This window comes from Polypterus senegalus, chromosome 4, assembly GCF_016835505.1.
Source record: "Polypterus senegalus isolate Bchr_013 chromosome 4, ASM1683550v1, whole genome shotgun sequence".
NCBI lineage: Eukaryota > Metazoa > Chordata > Cladistia > Polypteriformes > Polypteridae > Polypterus > Polypterus senegalus.
In genome coordinates, this window is record NC_053157.1 from 223,347,855 (window position 1) to 223,358,733 (window position 10,879).

Sequence of the window (10,879 nt, forward strand, 5' to 3'; positions counted from 1 at the left end):
TGGAAGTCTGATGTATATAGGCTGAACAGGACCAGAGAAAGTACAGTCCCTTGCAGCGCTCCTGTGTTGCTTGGAATTCTAAGCAGACACTCATTTGAAGATCTAAGGTAGATCTGGAGTGTAAGGTGAAAGACATTCCGAAATATAGGATGGAGTAAGATTATTTAAGGCTTTGTAAACCATAAGCAGTATTTTAAAGTCAATTCTAAATGACAAAGGTAACCAATGTAGTAGCTGATGATGTCTGCATTAGAGGTTTTGTGGAACGTCACCAGAAAAGATCCTCAGCAGCTGATGAGGTCTATGAACTGCAGGCTTCAAGCCATTTGATGCATTGGATACTCCACTAAATATGACTGCTTTAATATATCTGTCATTGCTATGTCCCAAATATTAAGGTACCCTGAAATGGGGGTATATGTAGAAAAAGTGTTGTCACATCTACACAGTGTGACTGAAATGTATGCAAATCCTCTTAACTGAAAATGAGCAATGTGCACTTTAACAATGTCTGGATAGTATGATTTGCAATTTAAAACCATGGAGCAGAGGGGTAAATCGAGAAAAATGTTTTTGTCCCAAACATTATGGAGGGCACTGTGTCTTTTGTGTGTGTGGGTGTATTTATTTTAGTTATCTTTATATATATATATATATATATATATATATAAGATAACTAAAATATATATATTTTACACACACACACATACACACACAGTGCACATAAACTGTATATTTATATTAGTATGATGCATCTTCTTTTTACACATTCAACTTAACAGGGGTTTGTTTTCATATTTTCTTGGTAAGAGTGATTTGCCTTATGGCTCTCAGGATTCCTTCTTTGTACATATATTTTACCACATTCAGAATAGCAATTTGGCTTTGCTCCAGAGTGGACTTTTGAATGACTCCGGAGACTACTTATTCGGGAGAATTGTTTCCCACATTCAGAACAGCAATGTGGTTTTTCTCCAGTGTGAGTTCTCGTGTGCCTTAGTAGATTACCTCGGTCAACAAAACACTTGCCACACACAAGACAGCAGTGTGGCCTCTCCCCAGTATGAATTCTCAAGTGTCTCAAAAGGCTGCACATGTCTGTAAATGGTTTGCCACATTCTGAGCAACAATGTGGTTTTTCCCCAGTGTGGATTTTGGTGTGCATCTTAAGAGTACTTATCTGTGAGAAGCATTTGCCACAATCGGAACAGCTGTACGGCTTCTCTCCAGTGTGAATTCGCATGTGTATCTGAAGGTTGCCTTTGTTTGAGAATCGTTTGCCACACTCGGAACAGCAATGTGCTTTTTCTTGATAGTGACCACGCAAATGTGTATGAAGGTGGCTTATTTGTGAGAAATGCTTTCCACATTCACAGCAGTCATATGGTTTCTCACCAGTGTGAATTCTCATGTGCATGTTTAGACTGCCCTTGTGTGAAAATCGCTTTCCACATTCAGTACAGCCATATGGCTTCTCTCCACTATGAACTCTTGTATGCCTCTGAAGACTGTCTTTTCTTGAAAACCTTTTGCCACATTCACAGCAGTAATGGGGTTTCTCTCCAGTGTGAATTCGCATGTGTGTCTGAAGGCTGCCTTTGTTTGAGAATCGTTTGCCACATTCAGAACAGCAATGTGCTTTTTCTTGATAGTGACCACGCAAATGTGTATGAAGGTGGCTCATTTGTGAGAAATGCTTCCCACATTCACAGCAGTCATATGGTTTCTCACCAGTGTGAATTCTCATGTGCATGTTTAGACTGCCCTTGTGTGAAAATCGCTTTCCACATTCAGTACAGCCATATGGCTTCTCTCCACTATGAACTCTTGTATGCCTCTGAAGAATGTCTTTTCTTGAAAACCATTTGCCACATTCACAGCAGTAATGGGGCTTCTCCCCAGTGTGAATTCTCTCATGTCCCTTGCAATGAGATTTGTTTTTAAAACATTTTCCACACACTTGGCAGGAATATGAAGGCACTGAAGTTGTATCTTGGATTTCGTTATGGGTTCCCATGTTGTCACTTGTCAGCTCTTCCACAGTAAGTGAGCCACACTGCAGACTCTTCATATTTATTTCATCATCCTTCTCAGTTCTATGCTGAGGAGATACTGGAGCAAATGAAGAAGAAAAGCATCCGTCTCTTTCCTGAAAATCTGTTTTAAGACAAAAAGTCTTATCACTTTTTCATCATGTGTTCAAATCGGCACAAATTCATGCAAGAAATATGACATCACCTGTGGTGTTCCCCAAGGATCTATACTGGGTCTTGTTCTTTAAAATCTATATATGCTCTCCCTAGGACATGTAATTAGAAAGATATGCAGGTATTCTCTTAGTGCCCTTGATAAATTGTATTCTCAATATTAAGCTGTGGATATTTCTACAGTTAAAATAAAGATACCAATATTTGGTTCATATATTATAACTAATACAGCATTTAGGCTCAGGGACTTTTAAAAGCAATCAAGGAATCTCAGGGTCATTATTGGCACTGCCTTGAATTTGAAGTCACACATTTACACTGTCACCATATTAGCACTTTATCATCTTGAAAATGTTGCAAAAATGCACCCCTTTTGATCCAAGGAAATGTCAAGCCAGTTTACTACAAGCAGGTTACACTACTGTAACACTCCTCCTTCCAGTTTAATAAAGCCATCAATGTCAAACCATCCGTAATGTGTTTACAACTCTGCTGCTTATCAAATAATGAGGACAAAAAAGAAGAGCACATATGATTATTGTTTTCGAACAACTTCATCGACTGCCTGTATATTTTAGAACTAATTTTAATTGTATGCAAATAACTGAATATCAGAACATCTTACTTATACTCAATACAGAACTCTGAAATAATCTGATGGTAACCAGTGCAAACACCTATAACATTTAGTGATTTTATGGACCAAAATTTGGATATGTTATCCAGTGGATCTAAGGGCAGCAAAGACTAAACAGATTTTTAAAAATAAATTTAAAATGCAACTTTTTATTTTTCCTTTTACTTGTTAAACTAGGGATTTTTTCAAATTCTTTAAAAGATTATTAAGGACACCCTCTTGGACCAAGATTTAGATACAAAACATTATGGAAGCAAGCAGTAAAGTGTCTTAGTGCTCTTTTAAGCAAAATTCAATATCTCTTTCCCTCAAAGAGTGTTTATAATGGGACTCATAAACACTGACATAGGCTAATAGATGGCTTTTCTATGTCAAAAAATTAAATTACGTTACTGTCTCACAGGCCAGAGACTCCTTAGTAGATAAACACGATGTTCCTAGCACATCCAAGTTTTTACATTAGAGAGGTACAGTAAATAAAATTATTTTACTAGCAGAAGTACCCAACATTGCTCTGGAATATTTCTGTAATAGGATAAGGTAAGAAACCAAATATTCATGCATTTTTAAATGTTCACCATTTTATCATTGCAGGCTAGAATGCAAGTAAGTGTTCCATCCATCATCTACACTACCTCAACATCATGTCTCTGCTCTCATATGAGTTGAGAATTTGTTCTTTCTTTGTATGATTGAATTCCACAATTGTGGTCACTCCTTGATTGGGACAATGAACATTATTTCTTTATAATTCATGGTTTACTGTATTTTAGATGTTTAATCCCACATTAAAGTACTGGATGGCTTCATGAATAGCTGAATTCCCAGACCACAAAAAGGATATACAGTGATCCCTCGCTATATCGCACTTTGACTTCACTCTATCGCGGATTTTATTTGTAAGCATATCTAAATATATATCACGGATTTTTCGCTGGTTCGCGGATTTCTGCGGACAATGGGTCTTTTAATTTATGGTACATGCTTCCTCAGTTGGTTTGCCCAGTTGGTTTCATACAAGGGACGCTAATGGCGGATGGCTGAGAAGCTACCCAATCAGAGCATGTATTACGTATTAAATAAAACTCCTCAATGATATACGATATGCTTCCCACACAATGATTCACATACTTAAAAGCTCTAACCGCACCAATTGATTTTTGATTGTTTGCTTTTCTCTGTCTCTCTCTCTCTCTCTCTCTCTCTCTCTGACATTCTCTGCTCCTGAATGAGGGGGTGTGTGCAGAGGGGCTGTTCACACACTGGCCTTGAGGATACGGATGCTCCTCTAAAAAATGCTGAAAGACTACCTTCACATTGCTCCCTTTCTAGCGGCAGCTTTGTCGGGCGGTGCTTCGCATACTTAAAAGCCCAAACAGCCCTATTGACTTTTGATTGTTTGCTTTTCTCTCTCTGACATTCTTTCCTCCTTTGAAGAGGAAGATATGTTTGCATTCTTTTAATTGTGAGACGGAACTGTCATCTCTGTCTTGTCATGGAGCACAGTTTAAACTTTTGAAAAAGAGACAAATTTTTTTTGCAGTGTTTTAAAGTCCCTGTCTCTACAACCTTCTGGGTTTCTGTGCAAATCTGTGACCCAAGCATGACAATATAAAAAAAAAATATATAAACGTATGGTTTTTACTTCGCGGATTTTCACCTTTCGTGGGGGGTTCTGGAGTGCAACCCCCGCGATCAAGGAGGTATCACTGTATGCTAGGGGGATCTAGGGAGGATTGGGTTTCACAGATATCACTGCAGGTCTCCATATTACAAGAGATAGCACCAGTGATAGTATTCGGTATGTTGTAAAGAAAGTTGATTTACTTAACATTGATTTAAAATTACTATAAATGAAGGTGCTGCATTGGCATCAAAGTCTAAAATTAGAAGATTTATAATAAAATGGGGTTGAATATAGTATAATTAACTAATCTTGCCCTTAGTTGTCCTCTTTCTACCAAATTCTGAACAACACTGCCTATTTCATCATAGCTTACCCCTGTCACATTTTGCAACAATATGTAGGTGTGCAATAGTGCTGGCTGTTTAAAAGATGTAAGGCTTTGTTGTGATGGATAATTTAGTGTCATCAGCTCATTTCAGACTTAATGACAAGTGTACACAGTGCAATGAAATTCCTATCTGCATGCTTGACCACCACGCACCAGGCTACCACTGTCCATTTCTGGTGACACCAATCTCAGTTTGTTGGTTATTTACAATCTTATAAAATATTAGGCAGTGGTCGGCAAAACAGCAGAGTTTACTTTCAAATACAGTTTTGCAAAACTGATATTTTGCAATCAATAAACAAACTAAAAAGTGTGTTTTGGAGTTTGAACAGCTTTTGGGGGGATGAAAGAACATTGAACATTGCTCCTTGAGGGTCTAGCAACACAATACATGCCTCTTTTACCTGTACATTTTTTTTAGAAAATAGTTTAGATAAAAATAAACAGGCAAAAACGGTCTTCTGAAAATTCATCATGGCTGAACACAACCCACGATGAAACATAACGACCTACTCTTAGACAAAAGCTGTAGTTGACTGGGGCAATACAACTATTACCCAAATTAGTTGAGAAGAAAACACTGAACCGGTGGGTCTTAGGTAAGATTCTGCTTTGGTTTGTACACAGTGGTGTCAACCCATCAGCTTCAGTCTTGTCCTATCCTCTAGTCCCTGCATCAGTGCTAATTTTGGATTGCCTCCCCTTTCCTGTGATACACCACAGGGACTATATTCTAAGTTGGACCAACAGCCAACATACATGGTAAATTTTATGACAATCAGCAAGTTTTGCATAAGTGTTAAACAAACTGTGATTTATATCAATTGCTATACAATGTAGTATTTTTAAACTATGGTTGAAAAACATTAAATCTATACTAAAAGGGATTCTTATAAGGCTTATAAAAAGTACTCAGAGCATCGGAGTTTTATGGTTATGAAACTTTGAAACACAGTGGATTGAATTTTGCTTTTCTGGCAACAGAAAAAGACTCTTTAATGTCAAGGTGAAGGCAGAATAGTCAAAATAGATGATGGACTAAGTATTCACTCCTGTATCATCAGTGAGGCAGCCAGTTTGTTTTAGAAATCGCAGAATTAGTTCAATGGAGATCACCTGGCAGGGGTTCCAAAGGAGTGTTATACAAATGCAGCTGTATGTGGAGGAGCCAATGTGCGGTATGTCAGTATTAGTGGGCTAACCTACACAAAGAAGATGCTTCAAAACAACATTGTGAATGTGGCTGAGTCAGGGTGTCTGGATGTCAATCCATTGGAGAATTTGTGGTTTGACCAGAAAAACGCTGTTCACTCACAACCAACATGGCACCTGACAGAGCTTTAGCAGTTGTACAAACAAGAATGGGGAGAAATGGCAGCACCGATAGAGAGACCTGTGCACACAGGTCAAATACTGACTTGAAGAGAGGTGAATATTTATGCAATCAGTTACACTATGTTTTGTAACCGATTCAGACCACTGATCTTTTTTCACTTTCACATTAAAAAGAGTCTTTTTTCCGTTGAGCAGTGTCAAAAAAGCCAAATTAATTCTACTCATGTTTGAACATTGTATAGTATTAAAAAAAATGAAAGTGGTACTCGTGTGTTACAGCCCTGCCACAGGCACAGGCAAGAGAAAAACTTATCGTTTTTTACATTAATTTACAAAAGAAAAACAAGAATACGTAACATTTGATTTTTAATTACTTTTGAAATATTACTTCTATACTGAAGTTTCTAATGTCTTTAAGTATAACATTGAAAGGGTCATCGTGGTTCTGTGCATGAGTGAATTGAGAAGTGCTATCTGGGTTGAGTGGCGGAGTTATAAACACACAAGTACTGTGAAAACCTCCAAAGGGGGAAAATATTTCTTACAGTATATAAAGTCACTGTATATAATACAGATTTATAGTTTTCCATTATTTTTCATAGGTAGGGAGAATTAGATGATCTACGAGGGAAGTTCAAAAAGTAACCACACTTTTAGATTTTCATTGGAAACAGTGAAGGTGGTAGTAGTAGTAATTGGGCATAAAAAGTTGGTGCGACACTGGGAAAACTGCATCACAAACTAAGCTATGTAGAGAAGTGATGTCGTTTGTTTTTTAAATTCTTAATAAATAAAGAGTTTAAAAAAAAAAAAACTGCAGAAACTTTTTGAACTTCCCTCGTATATATCACAATTTAAATAAAAAGACATCTGCCTTTACTTTGGAAAGGTAATCTGTGGCCCCTGGTTGGAATTGTACTGGACTTTAAAGATTAGGATTGAACCAGTAACATAGCTGTTAGCTGCATATTTTAATGGCTATCACTGGGTTTGGTTTTTTATAATGGAAAAAACTGGTAATGTTGCGTCTTTATCGGACAATATAAAAGTGTGTCCACTAGTGAGAATGGTACTAAACATTTAAAACTGGACTTCCAGTAACATTCATTAAGCTTAATGGTTAAATCATGTACACGAGGACATCAGTGGAAATTAAGGCGAAATCTTTACGCAAGCAGTTGTGGGACTCTGGAACAAACTACTGAGACATGGAGGAGAAGCAGAAACCTTGACAACCTTTGAGAAAAATCTGCATGAGATATTGGGATAACATAGCTATTGAATGGTCTTCTCTAATTTGTCAAATCTCATATGTTTTTGTTTCTAATGCTGTATTTGAATGTACAACATACATGCGTCCAGTACATACAACTAATTTATATTGCACTTACGCATTTGTGATGGATAGTACACATTAGAGAAAGGGGCAATAGAAGTTAAATGATGCTAGTGGTTGGACATATCAAGAAAAAATGAAATATACAAGGTATTTTAAATTAAATTAACTATTCTTGTCAGAACAGTTCCATAGAATTATCTTAACAGTTCAGAATTATTAACTTCACTGTATTTAAAGAGAATGGAATTTAGAATTGTTTTGCCTAATTACAACACTTACATTTTTCACAATGTGTTGCAGATGACATTTGCTCCTGTTCTTTTCTCCTGTAAAGTATCTCCTCACTGGTATTCTCCTTGGGTTTCACATCTTCATTCATTTTTCCCCTTTCATGGCTTTGCATTTTAAAGTCTAATGACATATCATAATCCCCTACATACTCAGTTTTACACATTTCCTCTTGAATAACCACAGCCCTCCATTCACAGTCCTCCTGCTTCAAGCAGACACCCTCTTGTGTAGCCTGGAAGGTCTCCCATGTACAATCCTCTTCTTTGATGCAGCCCATTCGTTCCTCTGTAATACCTGCTTTGTGGAGCTCCATATCCAGGGCTTGCCTCTCCACTGCTCCATCTGCAATGTTTAAATCTCTGATCTTGAAGTTGTCACGCATCTCATTGTGGGATCCTTCTCACCAAAAATGCAGCTGTCCATTTTCTGTAATGCAAATAATAATTCTGTTAGAATTTCACCAGATACATTTTACTGTCATCTCTTATTTTTCCAATGGACGATACTCAAATAAAAATCTTGAGCCACTGTCATACAAATTATATATATATAGCGTGCTACCCTTGATTACCTCTCTCGAGACAAAGCCACGACTGCCTACGGGCATCAGTATGCCAGTTTCTAGCATTCAGCAAACTACCTGCACACTACCCTTGTTTACCTCTCTCGAGACAAAGCCATGACTGCCCAAGCGCGTCAGTATGCCACTTGCTTACATTCAGTGAACAACCCACGCTATAACTCTCGTATCCGGGACATGGCTGCTGCATACTGTATGCTAAGAACGATGGTATCTAAGATTGTGAAAAACAAAGACGTTATTAAAAAGTAAAGTGAGGTTACATTTTCATTTATTTCATCTAATTGCTTTTGTATTTATGTATTTTAGTATTAAGCAATGTTTAAATAATTTTATACAACCCCATCAACGTATAATATACCAATAACAACAGGATTTTTTTTCCATGGGAACAGATTAATCATTTTCCGTTTATTTCTTATGGGAAATTCGTTTGGTATAAGTCAAAGTATCTGGAATGGATTAAGGATGCGTGTGTATATATATATATATATATATATATATATATATATATATATATATATATATCCTTCTACATAAAAGCGGTCGGGATTGTCCTTCCGTCCCGTGAGTGCTACGCAGGTGCGGAGTTTCACACACGCTCCGTCCATTTTGCAATGCACGATGGGATTTGTAATTTCGTTTTTCCAGGTAAAAGATGATTTTCTACTCCAGACTGTGCGATATCTTCTTCTTCTTTTTTTACTACTGTATATAAAAGTGGTCGGGATTGTCCTTCCGTCCCGTGAGTGGAAAGTGTAGCGGTATTCCGCTTATCACAGACTTACTACTTACAGCTTGCGGTACGAAGCAACATGATGTGAACAGAGTTCTGGTGCTCCCATCATTTCCTCGCTTTTGTGCGCGATGCGCTGGAAAAATTGACAAAATTATGTCTCTGGAAATAATTCATGTTGATGGAGTACAAATACCTCACCGCATAGTAAATATCAGGGGGGTTCAAAAGGGCGACCTCAATATAGAAAAAAGGTTTAAATTTCACCACAAAAATAACAGAAACTACGAGTATTAAAGTAATACAGCTCAAATGCAATATAACCAAATTAATGAGTTGGTATAAAATATCAAATTGATCTACATATTGAATTGCCTTAAGACGTGGTCAACTTAAAAGTCGGTCACCTTAAAAGGCAGGTCAGTCCAGTATATATATATATATATATATATATATATATATATATATAATGCGTGTGTGTGAGCAAGACTTGGAAACATTTGTGTTGTTCTAGATTGTGCCTTCTCTGTTACCTTCCTGGAGTAGACTGTAAATATATTAATTGAACCAGTAATTAAAAGAGTGGATGGGATTTGATGGAATTGATGGTATTCAGAAGAAATCCACATCTACAGCCAGACAACTACCATACTCCACATAGACAACAGCAAGGAATTGCTAGTGGACCTTTGGAGCCAGAGGAGAGCAATTGACAACCACTAAAGTACAGGGGGAATTGGGATTGCAAATTCTTAAAGATACTGTATTTCACATTTGACTGAGGCATGCAAAATGTCATTGTGCCGTTTACACATAGCAAGAAACTTGAACGATCTTCTCAAGGAGCTATAAATTGCGTCAGAACTATCACGGACGTTTCCTTAGATCTTTTAAGCAGAGGAGGTGTGCTAAAGAGTTCCAGTAAGGAGTAACCGAAATCTGAACGGATGGACAGCAACACGGAAACTCAAAGAAATGCACCTTGAGAAACTGAAGTAAATCCTAATGCTCATACACTAAGCAGCAACACAGATAACACAAACTGGCATCATTTTGAGCTATGAGACAGTAGGAACATTGGACAGCCACTTTTTAAACCAAGTAATACATTTGGATTATTTAACGTCTCCATCTACAGGATAGGCGGACCAGGCAAAAATAAATAACAGTTGCCGACTTCGGTGTGCACTGCACGTCTCTTGTGTTCAGTCCAAGTCCGTCGCGCACTGCTCTTATGCCACACGACGGTCTGTCGCACGTACCTTTCCTATGAGCGACTCGCCTTCAAAACTGCGCTTAATCCAAAACTAAAGACAGCAGCAGACGGAGCCGACGCCAGTCGACTGACAAAACCCGCCTACTGCTGAGCTGGTTGACTTTTATGCGCAAGCGCCAAACAATCGACTAGCGTCATTTGAAAAATATTCACAATTATTCTTGCTGTCTTAATTATTGATGAACTTAATAAGTGTACTCTTCTCAATCACATTACGCGTCACTCGATATTGGTAGCGTAAAAAAAAAAAATCTTTAGTGCAAATCACTATTGATAGACGAAAGCTGTGGCACATGCGCACTTTAAAAACTCCATTTCCCAGACTGCTTTGTGGAAGAGTGTTTTCTTTAATATAAAACGGTCGTATGCAAGTTTGCTTGTGTTTTAATATTTTAATAACAATATACAATTTTGAGACATGACAACTTTTTAAGTTACGGAAATGTGTGTGAGCTCGCCTGCG

General features: G+C 37.6%; 1 protein-coding gene across 1 annotated transcript; it reads right to left on the reverse strand.

Annotated features, from left to right (window-relative positions):
• Nucleotides 1-713: 713 nt before the first annotated feature.
• On the reverse strand, nt 714-10,505 carry LOC120528050 (gastrula zinc finger protein XlCGF57.1-like). The gene is made up of 3 exons (XM_039752027.1): nt 10,403-10,505; nt 7,813-8,250; nt 714-2,157 (listed from the first exon to the last, which is right to left on the reverse strand). Exons 2-3 carry the CDS (start codon nt 8,204-8,206, stop codon nt 776-778), a joined length of 1,776 nt encoding a protein of 591 aa, XP_039607961.1. The 5' UTR covers nt 8,207-8,250; nt 10,403-10,505; the 3' UTR covers nt 714-775.
• Nucleotides 10,506-10,879: the final 374 nt, after the last annotated feature.

What these genes read in the sequence shown, in the direction of transcription:
- LOC120528050 (XM_039752027.1), bottom strand. Translation starts at nt 8,206, where the DNA reads ATGCGTGACAACTTCAAGATCAGAGATTTAAACATTGCAGATGGAGCA. An exon ending in TGCAACACATTGTGAAAAAT is followed by an intron (nt 2,158 to 7,812) that starts GTAAGTGTTGTA and finishes GTCTTAAAACAG; the next exon opens with ATTTTCAGGAAAGAGACGGA.